Below are 22,181 nucleotides of genomic sequence, written 5' to 3'. Positions count from 1 at the left end.
GAAGTTCAGTTCCCCCATCATAGAGTCTCTTCCTAGCGTGGCGTACTTTTTCCTCTACCTGTCATAACCGAAAGCCCTCTCAATTGTGGAGGCAACTGGAAAACCCTCCCCTTGCCATAGAGTCTTCTCCTGATGCACTGTGCTTTTCCCCGCCCCCTGGAAGCTCATCTCAAAATTGTGGTGCCAACCGGTGACGGAGCCGCAGCAGAGGGAGGAAAGAGCCACATGCGGCTCCAGAGCCACAATATGCTGACCCCTGGAATAAAGCATAAACAAAGGGCTTTTACCAGTGTGGTACATTACAGAGGAGGTTAAAGTTTATGAAAACTGTAAGAATCACTGCAATCATGCTGCATATAGAGGAGTAGGAAGAAGAGGAGGAAAGGGGGTGTTTCTTCAGATTAAACACATGGAGCTGGTCATTACTGTACTAAATAAAAGCCTTACGCAAAGTCAGAAGACTGCAAAACTTGCAGAATTCCAATTAACCAGGGAGAAAATATTCAAGGAAATTGGGTTTTTTTTGTTCTGCTTTTGTTCTTCCCCATATTTCCATTTAATTTACAGAAAACTAATGCAATTTGTGAGCTAAAGAAAGGGGTAAGCAACATGTTTGGGACGGGCCATATTTATTTAACAATTTTCTCCTCCTTGCAGAAAAAAACGTTTCATAAAATTATCTCCTTTTAACTTTATTGATCATTCTTCAAGAGACATGTGCCTATTCTTTTTCTAGCCCTTGGAAGGACACACTAACGCAATTAGAAAAGTTCGACAGAAAAGAGAAAGGGTTGGAGACGACTTCCTTTCTCCTTCAGTTATGTAACCCTTGAGTGATTATTCCCTAGGTTTTTAAATTAGTGTTGTGGCGAAAATGAAGTATTAGTATATCAAGAGAGACCCACCTATTTGGAATCCTGCAAACATGGTCTACTTGCTTTTGTAAAATGGCTGCTCCAGAGGATTGTTCTTTGACAAAATGATTGCTATTGGGGATATAATTAATTAGAAAGTACTGATCACCAGAATTCTGCCTTAACTCACACCTGTAGCATACTCCCTACTATTTCTGCTTGTATTTTATCCAGGCAGGTAAGCATTTTCCAAACAAACCATGGGTTTGCAACCACCCATCTAAGTGAGTTTACAGTATTTTTGGAAATAAAGATAATGTTACAGGATAGTATTTTGCTTTAAAACAACCTGTTCCCAGTTTTCAATCTTTTTTTTTTTACAAATATATATATATTTGTATATATAAATTCACCTGGGGCAGAAGCCTTACTTTCTTCAGGACAGATATTCAGTGCTATTTTGATCTCTGATTAGGAATGTTTATCCTGAGAAAAGTGATAAAGATTAATCATAACCTACATAACAGTGGTGGGTTTCAAAAATTGTTCGAAACTACTCTGGGTGTGGCCTCCTTTGTGGGAGTGGCTTGCCACCCATGTGACCAGATGGGAGTGGCTTGCCGCGCATGTGACCGGATATGAAATTATGAATTAGTACTTAGGTCGGTACAAGTAGCTATTCAGAAACTCTGGCATTGAAGCATGCAAGTCTTAAAGCTCTCAAGTTACAAGATCCTTGCACCCCTAACCCTTTAGCAGTGGTGGGTTTCAAAAATTTTTGCAACCTCTTCTGTAGGTGTGGCCTGCTTTCCGGGTCCACTGGTGGAACCTCTTCTAACCGGTCCGGTAGATTTGACGAACCGGTTCTACCGAATAGGTGCGAACTGGTAGGAACCCACCTCTGCTACATAAGTTCCAAAATTATTTGAGTTTTATATAAATGCATGTATTAATATAGGATTACTTGGGACTGTATCATGACTCAGTTGTTTATGACTACCTGGAGGAGAGCCTTCTCTGTGGCTGCTCCGGCCCTCTGGAACGAGCTCCCCGTGGAGATTCGAACCCTCACCACCCTCCAGGCCTTCCGCAAAGCCCTTAAAACCTGGCTGTTCCGACAGGCCTGGGGCTAAAGAGTTTTTGCCCCCCTTCTCGAATGGTATGGTTGTTGTGTGTTTTTAAATTTTGTATTGTTATGTCTCGTCTTTTTTATCCCCCTGTCTGTACCTCCTTCCCTGATTGAATTGTGAGCCGCCCTGAGTCCCCTTCGGGGAAAAGGGCGGCATATAAATGTAATCAATCAATCAATTATTATTACTGTTTACTCGTGATCTTTTTATCCAGGCTTTCATTCACAGTCTGAAATTAAGATAAACACTTCAGAATGAAGAATCTGACATGAAAATATTTGCTGAAAAGTTTTAGAATTACTGCTGTTGCCCTGGAGTTTTTGAGCATTTCTATCTCTTTGAACCATGTGCCTTGATAGATATTTGAATATGATTCAACATTGGACTTCAGCTTCTATTCCAGAATAGATTCATCTGCTATACTAATTTCTATGATTTCTGTGTTTGTCTTGTAGGTTTTAAATGAAGCTGTTGGAGCAATGATGTATCACACTATCACTCTCACCCGGGAGGACCTAGAGAAGTTCAAGGCTTTACGAGTCATTGTTCGGATAGGTAGCGGTTATGACAACATTGACATCAAGGCTGCAGGGGAACTCGGTAGGTTTAAATGCCACTCCTGCAGATCCTCTTTCTAAAATGTTGCTTGTTCTTAAATGCAAAGTAAATCATTTAATTGTCTCAGGATTGTAGGCACTAGCACTTAGACTTATATACCGCTTCACAATGCTTACAGCCCTCTGTAAGCGCTTTACAGAGTCAATATATTGCTCCCAACAATCTGGAGCCTCATTTTACCAACCTCGGAAGGACGGAAAGTTGAGTCAACCTTGAGAACCAGTGAGAATTGGATTCCTGGCAGCCGGCAGACTTAGCTTGCAATACTGCATTCTAACCACTGCACCACCACGGTTCTTGAATTAGTGTATATAGACTTGTTTTTCATTGGAGTGGCTTATATACAATTCTGATGCATGATAAAATATCTTCATGTAATTTGGTTGATTTATTCATAGTAAACATGGGGTCTCTGGTAGAGGTAAGATATATATTATAAGTTAAATGAACCTATGGAATCCTGATGAAGAGCCGAGGTGGCGCAGTGGTTAGAGTGCAATACTGCAGGCCACTTCAGCTGACTGTTAGCTGCAGTTCAGCGGTTCAAATCTCACCGGCTCAGGGTTGACTCAGCCTTCCATCCTTCCGAGGTGGGTGAAATGAGGACCCAGACTGTGGGGGCAATATGCTGACTCTGTAAACCGCTTAGAGAGGGCTGAAAGCCCTATGAAGCGGTATATAAGTCTAACTGCTATGGCTATGGCTATGATGTGGAAATAACACTCACCTAGAATAGATATTGCCGTACAGTTTTCTGCAAGAATACTATACTTTCAGAAGCATTGGGGGGAAGGTGATGTCGCCTGTTGTACAAATGAATCATATTCAATAGTTAGGAAGATAGAAACAGATTGTACTATTCTGTGCTTCTGTATCTCCATATCCACAAAACCTCTGTAGACATTTAATTCAATACTAGTGCGTCAAGAAAAGTTTATGAAATGGTAGGAGAAGAAATGAAGATTTGGCTTAAATAATGTTAAACTAGCTTGATCCAACAGATCATTGTCCAAATAAGCTGCTGTTGCAGTGCCTAGAAAATTCCCAGAGAGTCATTTTGGCACATCTAATAGGCATCAGATTGATCAGCTAAATGTAGAAACTAATCCTGGGTTAGTTTGTGGGTATATATGTTTAGCCCTCTTTCTTCAAAACAATATGTGAAGGATAATTTTGTTCTATTGTTGATTAACAGCATCTTAGCAAGTTTTGTATACTATATTTAATTTCAACTGTGATTAGAGGAAAGAAGCTAACTTTAACTCTGCTTCATAAATTACTTTATTGAGATTAACCTCAAAGAATAGCCTGAAACAATTTTTTTTGCATCTCTTCACATCTATTCCAGACACATGGACTAGTAGCTACATTCATGGATTTTTGCAATTCATCCATAAAATACTAAAATATTACTTAATAATACATGCCAACTGTTTGACTTCATGTAGAGGACGCAGCTCTATGTCTTTGGATCCAGCTGCTATTCCTATTAAAGCTCTTAAATGGATCCTATGTTTCTTCCAAAATATATTACCATAGTGGTTATTTTATATTAGTTTTATAAATTGTATAAGTTCTATTGCCTATTATATTAAAAATTATAAGTGGCCTATATTCTTAAATTTGGATAACACACACATATAGAAATTCTCATGTCTGTAACCTTTAACTGAGTGAAATGGTGAGTTATAGGGCAATTAGCCGAGATGGCGCAGTGGTTAGGGTGCAATAGCAGTAGACTTAGCAGTAGACTTATATACCGCTTCATAGGCCTTTCAGGCCTCTCTAAGCGGTTTACAGAGAGTCAGCATATTGCCCCCAACAATCTGGGTCCTCATTTTACCCACCTCGGAAGGAATGGAAGGCTGAGTCAACCCTGAGCCGGTGAGATTTGAACCGCTGACCTGCTGATCTAGCAGTAGCCTGCAGTGCTGCATTTAACCATTGCGCCACCTTGGCTCAGGGTGCAGTACTACAGGCCACTTCAGCTGACGGTTATCTGCAGTTCAGCGGTTCTAATCTCACCGGCTCAAGGTTGACTCAACCTTCCATCCTTCTGAGGTGGGTGAAATGAGGACCCAGATTGTTGTTGAGGGCAATATGCTGACTCTGTAAACCGCTTAGAGAGGGCTGAAAGCCCTATGAAGCGGTATATAAGTCGAACTGCTATTGCTATAGTTGAACTAAGATTACCTCAAATCTTTCAGTGGTGGTCTTTTACCAGATTCCTCGATGCCTTCAGCAATGGCAGAGCTTCTAATGTACTTGAAAAGTTCTTAAAAATCCAGGAACATATTTTGAGCTGTATTTCTGCCTTGAAAGTAGCCCATTTTGAACTGTATAGGAGTTGACAGCGGGTAATAGTTTCTGGCATTTTGCGTATTGCATGTTTTATGGTAATTTTATGTAAAAAATGTTTTACAAAATTTGCCAAATTTTAATTTCACAGGAAACAGGATTCTGGATTTTGGACACATTCCATAGGTTAGCCCATTTGAGATACTTTGGTTCAACTAGTTTGCTCTATGATTCACCACTTTACCCAATTGAAGGTTACAGACATGAGAAGTGTGTGTGTGTGTGTGCCTGCGTGCATCCCACCTTTTTTATTTTTACCAATAACTCAAGGTGGCAAATACAGTAGAACCTCGGGTCACAAACACTTCTGATTACAACCAAATCGGGTGCCAATCAAAAAAATCCACTAAATATTTCACTCTGTTCACGAACACATGCTCGGGTGGTAAAATCAAACACAGCTGCAGCTATTTTCCCCTTCCACACCTTTTTTTTTTGGTGCGCACATGCACAGTCAGTCTTGCTTCCAGTCACGACCAAATCAGGTGCCGACCAAAGTCCTGGAACGGATTACGGTTATGACCGGAGGTTCCACTATATATCCAACACACGTTTTCCCTCCTATTTTCCTCATCACAATCACTCTGGGAACATGACCCGACAAATGCGCGCCCAACAACAGCGCGCCCAACAAAACCACGGCAATAAAACCGCGATGTCAACAGCGCGCCCACAAAGGCGCGTCGACAAAAGAGCGCCAACAGAAGCGTGATTACGGTTAAGGTTAGGGTTAGATTTAGGGTTAGGTTTAGAGCACGCTTCTGTCGGCGCGCTGTTATCGGCACGCTTCTGCGCTCATTCGTTGGCGCAATTTCGAACTCGCATTTTTTTTCTCAGCGGTTTTGTCGACGCACTTTTGTCGAGCGTGCATTTGTCGGTGAACCCTCTGGGAAGGGAGTCCTTCGGGATTGGGCGGCCTATAAATTTATTAATCAATCAATCAATCAATCAAGGGAGTTGAACTGAGAGAGAGTGACTGGCCCAAAGTCACCAAGTTGGCTAGCATAGCTAAGGCAGGACGTATAGTTATTGGGGTAACTTTTCTCGGCTTTAATTGCATTCCAACTCTTGCTTTAACGTTCTTCTAGGCCTCTGGGATTTGAGGATCTTATTTAAAGACTTCCGTCCATAATACAGTTTCCAAGGAGAGTCCTTTCAAAGTGCTCCTTATTCTGCAGATTCCAGCCTTCTCTCTCCCAAACTGCGACTTCCATGATTCTCTAAGATGGCTCGAGGTTTTTTTTGCATGGGTTAGCATGTTTGTGTTGGTCTCCATATTATAATAAACTGCCAGAAAGAGTGTTCATAGCGGCGTAGAAATGGAAACCAATTTATCTTAGATCTTACTGAGCCCAAAGGCTGCATATTACATGCAGTGGCCTTCATCAAGCGAATGCCCCAAGTAGCTTCCATGTGAAAGTCATTGGGGAATGATTTCGAAGCACCATCAGCATAATGAAGCCTTAATTTTTCATTAGATATCAAATAACGTTACAAACATATCTTCTGGGGTTATTCCCTGTATAAAGGCTTATGCTCAACTCAATATTGGAAAATTATTTTAAAGAAGTAATTTATTAAGGGTGAGGCATACAGGCAAGTTGTTTCCTTGGTTTCATATTCCGTTGCAGCCGTCTCTCATTGCCTGGCAAATATAAACAACTAATGACGCTATCCTTAACTAAATTAAAGAATTGTAACATATTGGCCATTTCAGTTTGCTGCTAAATAGTTCTGAGCTATTTGCAAGCAGGGCTGTTAACTGTTTTACCACTAATGAGTTCCATAACATTAGCATATAAAATAAAATTGATCTTTATAGGTTGCCAACTGTGTATGTCTGTCGATAGGGTGTCATTAAAAAAAAATTAATTGATTCAAAGTATTCCATTGTAAATCTTACTAAAGAATCACATATCCTTTGTAGCTGTTTCCTAAATTAGAGTCTTTGGGTGTCATTTACATAAATATGTTCCAACTTACCCATGACTCCTCATGGTTTTTTTTCCCTAGCATCACTCGGTTGTTAGAATATTTTAGGGAATTTTCAAAGAAGTAAATTTACCATTGACATTTGAAGATTTCCGATTTCCTTTTATTGCCCCAGAAGTCGAAATAATCTGTTGGAATTTTAAATGCCTTAATATATACAAACATATTTTCCTTAGTTCTATATCCCTTAAAGACATCCATAACTCTTTACCCTATAGCACGGCAACGTTAAAAAACAGAAAAGCTACCGCTGATATCAAAAGTTCTTGGATCTTGTAGGCCCTCTTCTTCCAAACTAGTGCCCTCTAGGTACAGTGGTGCAAAAAAGTATTTAGACAGCCACCAATTGTGCAAGTTCTCCCACTTAAAAAGATGAGAGAGGCCTGTAATTGACATCATACATCTACCTATGATGTCAATTACAGGCCTCTCTCATCTTTTTAAGTGGGAGACCTTGCACAATTGGTGGCTGACTAAATACTCTTTTGCCCCACTGTATGTTGGAGTGTAATTTCTCTAGGTAGTAGGCAGTTGTAATTCACAATTTCAAAAAAAACCAAAAACTCTCAAGGCTCAAAGGGAGTATTGTAGACATCCAAGGCCTGAGATGTCCCTCCTCTTCGTTCTTACTTTTGGTAGATGCTAAAAGTTAATCATGTGCAATGAATCAAGTGGATGAACAAGATTGGTACAATAACTTCTCCATAGTTTCCTCCAACTCTCCCCATATGTAGTATGAACAAGATTATATGGGGAGAGCCTAAATGTTGGAGGTGTGGTTCTCTTGATGCTACATATATATGGTGGACCTGCCAAAAGGTTAAGGCATTCTGGATAAAAATATGGTGGGTTATGCAAAATATCTTTAAAAAAAGGATAAAGTTTACTCCACAGTTATTTTTACTAGGTATAGGTACTGACTTTACAGTGGTAGAGACTAACTTGATTCTGCGCCTAATAACGGCAGCAAGACTGTTGGTGGCGCAATACTGGAAGAAGGAAGACTTGCCTACAACTCAAGAATGGACATTGAAAGTTACAAACTTAGCCGAGATGGCTAAAATATCGGCATATCTTAAAGATCACTCAAATGAGAGATATAAACGAGACTGGAAAAAATGGATTGACTATATACAAAATAAATACGGGACCAAGAAATTCCAGTTAGCCTATGCTTAAGATCAGAAATGATTTTAAATTGTTTAAAGTTAGTTCAGCAAGAAAAAGCTAAGATCAATGCAGAATGTCATTAATTTCTTTATTTCCTTTTTTTTTTTTTCAATAGATTTTAGGCTGTGTTTGTTAAAAATCCATACCGTGTACGGGTTCTGGGAAGTGGGGGGGGAGGAGGGAGGGAGGGGGGTGGAGGGAGGGAGGGGCATACACAAAAAAAATTGTACTTCGATGTTTTAATGATTGACGAACGATGAAATATTTGTGTTTTAAAAGAAATAAAACCTTTGAAATAAAAAGATTATATGGGGAGGGAGGGGATAAGTTACCTCAGAAAGAACAAAGTGCCTTAATTCACCAGGCTTTATCATATAGAAAATTGTTGGTTACTAAAGTGAGCATGCCAGAGTCTTGAGAAGAAGGCTGATGGAATTTCGATTAAAATCTTAGCGTTACTAGGAAGCTAACCTCGTAGACTTCCATCAAACCATTTTTTTCCCCTCAATATAATCTGCTTATAACTTTGCATGAGTGTTTGAGTGGTACACGTGTGGTATTGATGCTATTGGAAGAAAAAAAAATGAGATAAAAAATGTACTGAAGCAAGGCACTTTATTAATTCTTCTACGCCCGTTATCTAAGATTGTTTTAAGAGACAGAAATCTGGGAATAAGGTTAAGATGAGTTTTGCTTTCAAAGCATGCAAGCAGATGGTGCTGCTACTCTCCTGGAGTGACTGGAGAATGGGAAGAAGCTAATTTTGCTGAACTCCTCTCCTTACTCTGGTATCCTGCCGTCAAAAGAATCAGTCCTATGCTGAGTGAACATGGCTACGCTTTATCAAAGCTGCTTATTACTTAACCCTATTACGTTAGATCGTTTAGCTTAGCGTTACCTTGTTGAAAGCAGGGCATTCCATGAAGGCAAATCATCATCTTGCAGATATACAAGGCGAAGAGGGAAAATAAGTCTTGGGCAGAAATGTTAGGGTAAAATAAAAAGCATGGAGGATTGAGCATGGCATTAAGGTCTAAGAGATTTCACACGTACATACTTTTAAGTGCAGCTGGTGTCCAGATTGGAAGCCAACTGTATTTCTAAATGAGGCCTGGAGACTTTCCATAGCATTACACAGATCTCAGGAAGGGATTCTGATTATAATTTGTTTAAACTGAATGGGATCAGAGGAAGAGCAGTGAGAAAATACATATATATATGCATCAATTGCACTACTGCTACTCAGACAGATAAATAGACAAATTACGCAGTGAGGCCAAAGTATGGAGCTATTGCTGACTGGTTTGCAGCTCTCTCTTAGGCCTGTCCATAGAAGTGGCATTCACAATCTCTTCGGTTCACTGACAAAAGGGCGACCGACAAAAGCGCGACCGACTAAACCGCGGTGACAAAACCACGAGTTCTAAACCGCACCGACGAATGAGCGCCGAAGCGCGCCGACAGAAGCGCACTCTAAACCTAACCCTAAACCTAACCCAGTGGTGGGTTTCAAAAATTTTTGGAACCTACTCTGGGGGTGTGGCCACCTTTGTGGGAGTGGCTTGCCAGCCATGTGACCTGGTGGGAGTAGCTTGCCGGCCATGTGTTCTCTCTCTCTCTCTCTCTCTCTCTCTCTCTCTCTCTCTCTCTCTCTCTCTCTCTCTCTCCTTTTGTCTCTGTCCTTTTTTTCTTTCATCTCTCACTCTTTTTCTTTTTTCTTTTTTTATTTATTTATTTCTTCCTTTCTTTCTCTTTCTTTCTCTCTCTCTCTCTCTCTCTCTCTGTGTCAGTCTGTCTGTCTCTCTTTGTGTTTGTGTGTGTGTGTGGCAGTGGTGGGTTTCCAAAATTTTTGGAACCTCTTCTGTAGGTGTGGCCTCCTTTCCGGGTCCACTGGTGGAACCTCTTCTAACCGGTTCGGTAGATTTGACGAACCAGTTCTACCAAATAGGTGCGAACTGGTAGGAACCCACCTCTGACCTAACCCTAAACCTAACCCTTACCTTAACTTAAATCGCACTTCTGTCGGCGCGTTTTTGTCGTGCGCGCATTTGTCGGGTCACGAATCTCTTCTGCCAACCTTAGTCTTCAGACAAGGACTGTAGTTGATTTGTAACATGTGTTGCCCTCAATACAAAGAGATGTGCAAGTGAGAATTCCCCACCTTGTGGTACTTTCAGAAAAAGACCATTTCCTTGTTTCTCATCCTGCAGTTATAAGCATTAAAATTTGATACCATACATTCATATTGAAGATAATATGTGTATGCTAACTAACAGAAGTAGCCAAGGAGTCTTTGAGCAAGAGAAGTTATGTTTAATCCAGTTTAGTATTGTTGCAAAGTGTTTTCTTTTCCAGGAAACAGAAAAGTTCTTCATTGAGAAGCAAATGGTGGTTTTTTGAGAGTTGTCTTCACTAAAAATTGGGCTTCTGTCCTCTACTCCAGGGATTGCTGTTTGCAACATACCTTCTGCAGCAGTTGAAGAAACAGCCGATTCTACCCTCTGCCACGTCCTCAATCTGTACAGGCGGAATACTTGGCTCTACCAAGCTCTGCGGGAAGGAACCCGAGTGCAAAGTGTAGAACAGATACGGGAAGTGGCTTCCGGAGCAGCCCGTATTAGAGGCGAAACACTTGGCTTGATCGGATTTGGTATGTTGGAGCTTTCCCGGGGGAGATGGGGAGAGAAGGGGTGACTTTGGTTTGTTCAAAATGGATCGCATAGCGACCCAATCTTCCAAGGAGACTCCTACATGGATTCTGCCCCCAAGTGTGCTCCTGCACCATTATTTAAGGAGGATGCTTTGAGCAGAAGCTTAACCTTGAGTGTAAAGGGAAGGCTTAGTGTAACCTGGGTCAGGCAATAGCAATAGCAGTTAGACTTATATACCGCTTCATAGGGCTTTCAGCCCTCTCTAAGCGGTTTACAGAGTCAGCATATCGCCCCCAACAACAATCCGGGTCCTCATTTTACCCACCTCGGAAGGATGGAAGGCTGAGTCAACCCTGAGCCGGTGAGATTTGAACAGCCGAACTGCAGAACTGCAGTCAGCTGAAGTAGCCTGCAGTGCTGCATTTAACCACTGAGCCACCTCGGCTCTTCTGCTCCCAACAGCCAGCTCCTTCCCTATATGACAGTGAGCCACACAATCATCGGAAGCTTTTTAAAAAGCTTTTAAAAGCATTTTAAATGCTTTAAAAAGCAGGGGGGAAGTGTGTGAGAAGTTATCATCCAGCCCTCTCCCAGAAAAATGAAATATCCTAGGAAATATTGAAAAGGCAGAATATTTCTCTGGATATGAAAAGAAAGAAACACGTTTTAAAAGACAGAATAGTTGCCTGTAGCTTCCTGCCCATCCCCACTTTTGTCAATGGGCCATTAAGAAGGCCAAGCTAGTCACTTTTACATAATAAAGACTTCTCCACTGCAGACCCAGGGGGGGAATGGGAGTAAAGGCATGATAATATTGGCCCTTTACTCAACTGACCACATGGCATCTGAGAACTCATCCATACCTGGATTCAAAACACAGTCCAGAGAGTTGCCCCTGCATGGCCCTATGGGAGTCTGACAACCAATCAGAATACATTTCTTACACAGGAACAGGAAACAGAGAGGTGGGACTAGACAGGTTATAAAAAGCCTAGCAAGCCCCTCCCTCAGCCCTTCTCTTCTTCTCCACCAACATTGAAACATGTGATCACCTTTTCTGTCCAGGGCTCAAGCCACGTGGCCCTGTCCACCAATAAACCATCTTTCCAAGCAGCCTCCATGTCTCCAGTGTCTTTTTCCCCACTTGGAGCTGAACCCAGAAGGACATTTCTTTCATCAGCTTTAAAAAGCACAGGGGGAAAGTGTTTGGAAGACTATGCAGTTCTTCTCCCCGTGATCTCACCCTGTTTGTGATCTAACCCTGTTCTTTGAATTCAGCTCTTCCTAACAAGGCTTCCTGTTAACACAAAGTAAACAAGAGGGACCGTCTCGTGAGAAGCCTGTTTGTTGCTGATGGTTTCAAAGCTCCTTGTACTTGGAAGGAGGAGGGATAGACGGTTCCACCACAAAACCGCGTTCGACTAAAGCGCGCTCGACGAAACCGCGTAGCTGACGTCATCACAGCGCGACGAAAAAAGCACGCTGTGAACGCTAAAGCTAAAATTTAAACCTAAACCTAACCCCCCTAAACTTAACCCTAAACCTAACCCTTAACCTAACCCTAAACCTAACCCTTAACCTAACGCTAAACCTAACCCTAACCCTTACCTTAACTTGAATCGGCTTGCTTTCAAAGCGCTTTTTAAAGCGCCCTTTTTTCTCCGCGGTCACTGTTGTCGCGCTGCTGATGACGTCAGCGACGCGGTTTAATCAGGCGCGCTTTAGTGGAGCGCGGTTTTGTTGTGCCACGGGGATAGACACCCGGTCTCTGGAGGAAACAACTTCCAGCCCCCCCTCGAGTTGATCTCCTATTCTTTCATTGTATGCTCGGAGTCTCTTGCTATTTGACCATCTACCCCTGTGGTTGATGTGCTTAGAATAAATTAGGTCAGTTAACAGTCATTGGTAGCTTGCTTCTCCGAAGGAGGGAGGTACGGATTTAGATTTTTTTAAGGTTTTTCTTCCTCGCATGCACTGAAGTGCATATTTATCCCATAACTGTGTTAATGAGTACTGGCAGTCAAAATGGGTGTGTCTCTGCCTTCCCATCTGTGCCTAAATATAGTGTGTAAGAAAAGGGAGTTTTTCCTCTAGTCCCTCCCATGGAACTCATCTTATTCCGAGACCCGTTTTTGCATGCTTAGGCCTGATTCTCTCTGCCTTTTTTTCCCTACATTTAAGAGAGAGAAAAAAACACATCTTGATGTAGAACTTAGTGGAGACCCACAATGACATTGAATTGGAATGACATTGTGGGTAATGACCTGCTGATTGCATTGCAGCTGTCCCTCTTTATCAGAAGAGCCTTATTAAACCTTTGCTTCCAAACCATGACAGTTGTCTTAGTCATGCCCAATTAAATAGCCATTCAGTAAGAGTGCAGAAGGGAAGGGGGGAAGTGGGGGAGAAAACCCCCTACAGCAAACAAGTTGCTCTTCTAATAAATAAGGCTCAGAGGGGGGTTGTCATTCTACCGTTGTACCAAAGTCATTTGTAATAAGAGTTCCTTAACCTGCTTTCTTGTTGGTGATCAGAATCGAGAAGCCATACAGGGCTTTTGAGTGTGGCTGGATGCACAGCATCGTTTTGGTTTTGTGTTGGTGTGTTGTTTTTTTTAAAACCTGTTTGGGTGCATCCAGTTCAGGGGTGGGTTTCTCGCCCCGTTCCAACCGGTTCGGTTGGAACGGGGCCGGCAGCGTCCTCGTGCACGCGCGCAGTGCATGCATGCGTACTAGCGCCTGTGCGATGCTCCAGCTGCTCCTGGGGGATCGCGCAGGTGCTGTATGCGTCCTGCGCTTGCGTGGAAGCGTAGAACTCGTCAAAACTGGGTAAGGAGGGAGGGCGGGCCCTTCGCCGTTCCCGGAAGTTACTTACTTCCAGGTTCGCCGACCAACCGGTCGCGGGGACCGCCGCGAACCGGTTGAAACCCACCCCTGATCCAGTTCCATTCTGGTTCTTTGGAAGACATTATTACTTACCTTGAGTTCCCTGGAGTCTCTTGTCTCTTTCCTTTCCCCACCTTCCAATTTGAGAATTCGACATCACCCGGCTGATTATTGCACCATACTCTCTGTTAAAGCCGGGGCATACTTCTCCATGCACATAGCTAAATTTATTCAAATTAATTGCTTCTGAAGTGCGGTGACAAATATTTAATGGGCCTTTTTTTGAAAAATGCCATAGCTGCCTATATTCTGAAGGCAGATTCTTGTAATGCCCTCGTACATGCTGCATTACACGCTCCACGTTTGACCTTCAACGACGACAGCCGAGACAATTTATCTCTTGGAGATTTAAGTTCTACCAGCAGGAAGGGGGAAGGAAAGGAGATGAAAAGTCTTTTTTCTAACCATGTAAAAATATTGGCACCTCTTCATTGTGGAATAAATTGGCCATTAGAGTTGAAATTCACCCCTCCTTATTACAGTTTAGGAAGAGGCTTAAAATTCTTCATCCAGTCCCTTTTAGCCTTTTTGAAGTGTTCAACTTCCACCTTTAACGTTAGGAATATCGTTTTAGAAGATGCCCAAAGAAGTATTTATTTATATAGTATCTATATTTATATATAAATATTTAGAAGATATTTATAGCAAACCTATAAATAAACAAACAAATAAATAAATAATAGGGGAATTTCCTTGTAGCACAAATGCCTTTGTTATGATAGGAGGATGTATTTGGCAGCCAGTTGTTTCAGTCTATTCTTAATGCACTCTTCACAACTAAACGTACCGCCAGATTGTCAAGTCTGTTACTACCATGTTTCCCAGAAGATAAGACAGCATCTTAATTTCTTTTGACCCCCGAAATAAGTGCTTTGCCTTATTTAATAATAAGCATGAGGTCTTATTTTTGGTTCACTGACAAATGCGCGCTCGACAAAAGCGCGCTGACGAAACCACAGGGAGAAAACCGTGAGTTCGAAAGCGCGTCGACGAATGAGCGCAGAAGCGTGCTCTAAACCTAACCCTTACCCTTACCCTAATCCTTACCTTAACCATAATCACGCTTCTGTCAGCGCTGTTTTGTGGGTACGCTGTCGACTTCACGGTTTCATTGGTGCGCTGTTGTCGGGCGCCAGTTTGTCGGGTCACGCTTATTTTTGAGGTGTAGGAAGTGGCAAGTGTGGTCACCTCATAGGCTGCTGCTGTGTTACAATATTTTCAGGGAGGGCTTATTTTGGGGGGAGGGCTTATTTCAGCGCATGCGCTCAAAAGCCCAATTGGGCTTATTATCCAAGGAGGTCTTATTTTCAGGGAAACAGGGTACAGCTCTCTGATTTACGCGTCTGTCTGTGTATGTGGTTTCTTGTTTGTCGTTTTTGGTATAGGTCGCACTGCACAAGCAGTAGCTGTTCGAGCGAAAGCATTCGGATTCAACGTGATCTTTTATGACCCATACCTGCAAGATGGGATTGAAAGGTCCCTGGGGGTTCAGCGCGTCTACACACTTCAGGACCTGCTGTACCAGAGTGACTGCGTATCATTACACTGTAACCTCAATGAACATAACCATCACCTGATCAATGACTTTACGATTAAGCAGGTAAATCTAAATAGCAATAGCCATAGCAGTTAGACTTATATAGCGCTTCATAGGGCTTTCAGCCCTCTCTAAGCGGTTTACAGAGTCAGCATATTGCCCCCAACAACAATCCAGGTCCTCATTTTACCCACCTCGGAAGGATGGAAGGCTGAGTCAACCCTGAGCCGGTGAGATTTGAACAGCCGAACTGCAGAACTGCAGTCAGCTGAAGTAGCCTGCAGTGCTGCATTTAACCACTGCGCCACCTCGGCTCTCATACTACCTATGTCTTGATATGCTGAAGCGTACCCACCCTGTCTGATCTTACTGGATAGGCAGAAACTTTTGCACATAGGTGGTCTCTCAAATAACCAACCTTTGACAACCAGTTGCAGCTGACAGAGCAACAGTGTCCCATGGACATAGCATGTAATGCCCCTACTGCCACACTCTGGACTATTCCTAGGTTCTGAATGATCTTCAAGCACAACCTTAAGCGGCGTATGTTACAAAAATCACAAGTTGACTAGGACATGAATGACAGTCCAAAGAACTTCCTGATCTACGAACAGGCTCAGCCAGAACACTAGATGAATCTTTTCAAAGCTCTTCTTGGCCATGCTGCCAATTACCTCCAATAGACCCATTAGATCCCACAGATTAGGCCTCCTCCGAATTCCATCTACTGGCCAATGCCGACTGGCGACCACCCGGAGGAGGGCCTTCTCTGTAGCTGCTCCGGCCCTTTGGAACGAGCTCCCCGTGGAGATTCGGACCCTCACCACTCTCCAGGCCTTCCGCAAAGCCCTTAAAACCTGGCTGTTCCGACAGGCCTGGGGCTAATGAGTTTTTTGTCCCCCCTCAAATGGTATGGTTGTTGAGTGTTTTCAATTGTGGTATTGTTTTGTTCGTGTTCTTTTTCTTATTTGTACCCCCTCCCCCCTGACCTGGTTGTGAGCCGCCCTGAGTCCCCTCCGGGGAATAGGGCAGCATAGAAATATAATCAACTCAACTCACACTTATTTTTTAAACAGGAGCTAGGAATCCAAGAAGATTCCAAAATTACTCACTGGTCTTAAATAGGAAAGTACTACTAAAGACTAAAGATGGAAATATCTCAGAGTGAGGAGCCAAATATCCGCTCATTTTTGTCAAGATTGAATCTGGCATTCCACTCATCCAGATCTATGAAGCCTCCAGACTTTGGGACCTGATATCCCTTGACTGGACGATTGGAGTTGGAATATAATTGGATACCACCACTATGCTGATTGTATCAAACCCTGAACTGGCAGATGACTAATAGCAGTTTCAGTAGAGGTTAAACACAGAAGTGAGGGGGGTCAACTCTGTTACCTCACAAATGGGAGGCCACAGACATGACCTTCCACTCTTCAACGCTAAAGAAAGAGCTCTACTGTAATATGGTTCTCCACTCCCAACCCCTCCAGTTAGTTCAGTGAGAAATCAAACTTGCACAAGGATGGAGTCTCCACAATGTGCTTCTGTAAAACAAGTTGGAAATTTCTCACTCTTGAGCAAGAGAAATAAAATGCATGGTGTTCCTTGATACAGAGAAAGGTTTAATGATAAAAATGCATCAGTTTTTGAAGAGTAAATTACAGTTGTCCAACGTTTACTTACAGGCACCAGCTCCTTCATTTTATGATCCTGAATGGTTTCAGAGCAGATTCTACCAAGGGTGTAGATATTAATGCTGTTATAGTAAGGTGACAAACCTAGAAGGAAATCTTTATAAACTGTGGAATGGTCTTTTCTTTCTCCATCTATGGAGATTCTGAGTCATCCAGGTCATGGTTGTCCCTTAGGTGCTTCTTCAAGAGGCAACTGGACTTTCTGCTTTTTTTTTTTTAAGATGTTTCGCTTCTCATCCAGGAAGCTTCTTCAGCTCTTTTCTTTTTGTTTCCTCTCAGATGAGGCAGGGAGCTTTTTTGGTAAACACAGCACGAGGTGGTCTGGTGGATGAAAAGGCCTTAACCCAAGCTCTGAAGGAAGGAAGGATACGAGGGGCAGCACTGGATGTCCACGAATCAGAACCGTTTAGGTAAGTATTAGAAGACCTTGTATTGTAGCTTGCCTGATCTGGGCAACACTTAAAGAGTTGGGGGGCCAGGCCACAACTTTGGGACAACCCAGAAGGCCATTTATAAAATGCTTTGATCTCATTTAGTTTTAGGTTTAGGACTGAATTTTTGACTAAATGTTTTGCTTCTGGGATAAGACTGTACTTCAACGGAGAAGATTGGAACAGTTTATACTGGTGGCCACCTACCCATATACCCACATCAACATTTCCTTTACAGGAAAAAAAAGGAGCCATCAAATTCTCAGAGTGCTGGGGAATGGAAACATACCCTCTGGGTTCCTTACCCGCGGTTTAAAGCCAGAGTTTTTCAGCCTTAGTAACTTTTAAGATATGTAGACTCCTCAACTCCCAGAATTCACTAACCAGCAAGCAAGCAGACTGGCTGGGGAATTCCGGGAGTTGAAGTCCGCATTTTAAAGTTGCTAAAATGGAGAAATCCTGCTAAAGTAAATCCTGTCCTGATAAGCTTGAAATGCCATATAGACAAAAAAAAAAAATTGCCCTTGGCAAGATGAGCAGCATGAACTTTCAGAAATAAAACTTCATAAAGATTTTAGAAACCTCCTGGAAAGTTTTAAAGATCAGCGGGAGCCTGTTGTTATTGAGCTGCAAAAAACTGGGGGGCCATAATTGGCTTTGCTAATGGACGGAGTTAGCTGTAGAAGTTGCATTTCCTGTACACCTAATAGCCTCTCCTGAATTCTTCGGGATTTTCTGTGAGGAATCCATTGTAGTCCCTTTAAGCAAAAACAAAGGGTGCTCCTTTAAGCAGAACATTGGCATTACAGCACAAGCCTGAATTTTAAATTGAAAAGTGACCCTCTCTACTAGAATTGCAGCTCTTTCCAAGCAGCAAAACAAGCAGTCACCAGTGGCAAAGGTCAGTGATTTGTGACTCCCCGTGGCTCCACGAACAAAAGTATCCCTTCTGCATGGAATCTGGCCATCTGCTTAGTTAGACTCTGTGAGCAATTGGATTCAGGTCCGGGAAAAATACAGTTATTGAAAGAACCGTATTATCCACATGCTATTATTTGCAATAAGATATATGCATAAGGTGACCAGATTTTAACACGGGGCGACTGACGATAGTTTGAGCGGGCGCGGCCGGCGCAAACTACCGTCAGTCGCCCCGTGCTCATCAAAACAAGTCCGGGGAGATCCTTTGCGGGCGGCCAGTTGTAGCTGCCTGCAAAGGACCTCCCCAGCTTCCGGAGCCTGTGAAAGTAGAAATCACTGCGCGGCAGTTGCAAACTGCCGCGCGGTGTTTTCTTGCCATGTGCATGGCCGACCGGAAAATCGGGACTTTTTAAAAACGCCATGGGACGCGGGAAAAATTGGCCCAAAGCGTGACTGTCCCGCCAAAATCGGGACGTCTGGTTACCTTATATATGCAGTGCTACTTCAAGGAAGATCCGAGTGTTGCTATAAACCTATGAACTACGGATGACATTTCTAAATTGAAAATGTAAAAGGTATTATGGTTAATGGCTTCATCTGTTATGTGGATAAGTACATTAAATTGTAGAAAGCTGGAAGAAACTCCCACTCCAATAAAATGCTTCGAGGTTATTCAGAGTTTGATGGTATTTCAACAGCCTCACAATGTTGAGGCTCTGTTCCTGTCGTCCTGCTGAGAATAATCCCGAGAATCGTTTTCATATTGTAGGGCAAACAAACAGAAGCATTGTCTAAAACCATAATAGTATTAGCAATATAAAATCAATCCATCATCAAGAGTTCTACAAGTAACTTCAACGCAGAATCCAGTCATAGGAGAAAACGTTGCAATAGATCTAAGAATCACTTAATTGAGTATTAGGCAAACACGGTTGCTGATCAACTAGATATCCCTGGTGATGTCAGCTTTTCAAGTAGCAGACATTTCCATTGATAGATGGGCAGCCATATATATTTGTTGAATTAATTAATCAACCAATTGTATTAGGAAGGTGGGTTTCAATTCCACTGTCACCGCTACAACATTTAAAGATCTCTTCCTTCATAATTTCACCAAGCAGACAGCCTCACCAGCAGCCATGGTTGGGGAAAAAAAACACTGGTTTTCTGTGTGAGACCATATATGAGTATTGACAAATAATTCAAAATATATTTGTCAGTGATTGGAATGGGCAAGGTGGTAGGCATGGATAGCATTGTAACCAAGACCCGCCACTATTGTACATACAGTGACAAGTATGAACAGTGAGGCCGGGATGCATCTATCTTGTCTATTTTGACTCCTCCCATCGACCCCACTAACCTGTAGCCAAGAACAAAATAGGGAAAGCAGAATGCAAATTTTCTGTAATGGCTCAGTGAGGAATTCTGGGAGTTGAACTCAAAGTCTTATTAAAGTTGCCAAGACTGGAAAACTTTGGTCCAGATGAAGCCCTGCTTTATATTTTTCTTGTGAACTAATAAGGGTCAAATGGTTTTTGAATTTGAATTTTAATAGATTTGTATGCCGCCCAATCCCGAAGGACTCCGGGCGGCTTACATAAAAACAGTTTAAAAAACAGAATACTAAAAAAGTTAAAAAAATACAAAACAGAGCAAGTTAAAAAAAGGACACAACATACACTCGATGTTAATGGGGCTGAAGCTCAATCAGAGATCAACAGCCCCAGGCCTGCCGGAACAGCCAGGTCTCAGTAGACTTTCGGAAGGCCGAGAGAGTAGGGAGGGTCTGGATCTCAGGGGGTAGATCATTCCATAGGGCCGGGGCAGCTACAGAGAAGGCTCTCCCCCAAGGAGCCGCCAGACGACATTGTGTAGTCGACGAAGTCTAGAGGCCATAAATTACTTTGTTGTCCACATACATTACTGAACCAAAAACTAAATTTCAATTAGAGGTTAATGAACATTAAGTTGGGGAGATCCTTGATGCTCTCTGAGCTTGGTTGTTTTCCTGCAGGCGTTTCATTACCCAACTAGGTAACATCATCAATGCTAGAAGGCAGTGGTGTTTGCTCTTTGTTTATATATAGGTGGCTTGAATATAAACTTGTATTTAAATAGAGCAAATCTGACAAAAGACTTTGCAAAAATTGATTATTTCAAATAAATAAGGTATTTACTTCCTTGTTGTAATAAATCCCTTTTTCTCTCACAATCAATGACTATTTTGAAAACTAGCTTTAATACCGGACTTTATGTCCTGTTGAATTCCAAAAGATCAAATGATAATACAACAATGTACTCCATTGCTACACTGAGGTACTTCAAGGAGAAGCTTGAGACCCTCCATCGTTTATTTCCCTGCCCTCTTTCTATTCTAATAGATTTTTTTCCATATCAGTTAGAAGAAAATTGCAACACTCACTTAGATTTCATGTATCTGGGCAGACATACGAATAAAACACATCTGGCGTCCCTGTCACATCCAATTTGATTGCATCTAACATCTTAATCTGCCCCAAGTCCTAAAAACTTGGATTAGAAATCATTTTCCTTGGGGAATTTGTCAAACCTTGTCGTTTATTATGCTTGGAAAGCATTATAAAATTATTATTTTTTTTATATCAGCTCATATTTTTTTTGAGGTAGTGGTTAAACTGGAACGAGATTTCCGGTTTCCAACCATCACCCATTATTGAAGGAAAGCAAAGAAGTAGTGAAATGGGATTTGCAGCTCCGGCTCTCTGGAACGAGCTCCCTGTTGAGATCCGGATCCTTACTATCCTCCCGGCCTTCCGCAAAGCCACCAAGTCCTGGCTGTTCCAGCAGGCTGGGGGGAGCTGAGAAGCATCTATCTCCATGGAAATTGTGAATGTTGGTTTTGTTTTTTAATATGTTGCCTTTGTCTCGTTTCCCCTCTTTCCCTTGTCTTTTGTGAGCCGCCCGGAGTCCTCCGGGAGTGGGCGGCATACAAGACAAATAAATAATAATAATAATAAATAATTCTCTGGTGGGATTTCATTCAGAGCTTTTTTTTATTTAAAAAAAACCTTGTCTCTAAAATGTTTTTGTAGCTTTGCTCAGGGGCCCCTGAAAGATGCGCCCAATTTAATTTGTACTCCACATACTGCTTGGTACAGTGAACAGGCGTCACTAGAGATGAGAGAAGCAGCTGCAACAGAGATACGCCGAGCGATTACAGGTACTCTCCTGTGCTTTGCTCCGGGAGAGGTTCGGTGCCTCCCCGGAAGGCTTCCCTGCGTCTGGGCTGAATCTTATACGCAAATGTTTCTGATCCTGAAAACCTCCCGAGACAGAAAACATCCTTGCCTGAATATTTCTGCTGCATTCTTTGGTTTGGGATTAGAAATCGGTCTCTGAGTTTCCAAGACAGTTGAGGAGCATAGGTGACATGTTTAGCCCTGGGAAGGAGGGATGTGGTTTTGTTTTTTTTGTTTTAAACCAGGTTTTGCCAGCATAGCAATAGGAGTTAGACTTATATACCGCTTCATAGGGCTTTTCAGCCCTCTCTAAGCGGTTTACAGAGTCAGCATATCGCCCCCACAGTCTGGGTCCTCATTTCACCCACCTCAGAAGGATGGAAGGCTGAGTCAACCTTGAGCCGGTGAGATTAGAACCGCCGAACTGCAGATAACAGTCACCTGAAGTGGCCTGCAGTACTGCACCCTAACCACTGCGCCACCTCGGCTCATAGCATGATAGATACCAAACCAGGTCCAGGTCTAGAATAAGTCTTGATCATCCTATCTATCAGTAATTGTAAGAGTAGTCTATCAAGGATGTTATCTCCACTTTCATGGAATGGAGGCTGAATATTTTTGTGGCCGGTGGAAAGGATATCCCATTTTGATCAATC

General features: G+C 42.4%; 1 protein-coding gene across 6 annotated transcripts in view; it reads left to right on the top strand.

Annotated features, from left to right (window-relative positions):
- CTBP2 (C-terminal binding protein 2) overlaps window positions 1-22,181 on the top strand; it is a 278,022-nt gene that overhangs the window by 246,827 nt on the left and 9,014 nt on the right. For all 6 annotated transcript variants that reach the window (XM_087725960.1, XM_087725963.1, XM_087725962.1 and 3 more), the window contains 5 exons: window positions 2,440-2,584; window positions 10,566-10,772; window positions 15,104-15,318; window positions 17,232-17,362; window positions 21,379-21,506. In XM_087725960.1, the coding sequence (XP_087582086.1) occupies window positions 2,440-2,584; window positions 10,566-10,772; window positions 15,104-15,318; window positions 17,232-17,362; window positions 21,379-21,506 (826 nt within the window). The remainder of the gene's footprint in view (window positions 1-2,439; window positions 2,585-10,565; window positions 10,773-15,103; window positions 15,319-17,231; window positions 17,363-21,378; window positions 21,507-22,181) is intronic.

Source organism: Thamnophis sirtalis, unplaced genomic scaffold (genome assembly GCF_051295495.1).
Source record: "Thamnophis sirtalis isolate CommonGarterSnake01/CBP01778 unplaced genomic scaffold, rThaSir2_p1.2 scaffold_11, whole genome shotgun sequence".
NCBI classification, from domain to species: Eukaryota; Metazoa; Chordata; class Lepidosauria; order Squamata; family Natricidae; genus Thamnophis; species Thamnophis sirtalis.
This window is presented reverse-complemented; position numbering and strand designations above follow the sequence as displayed.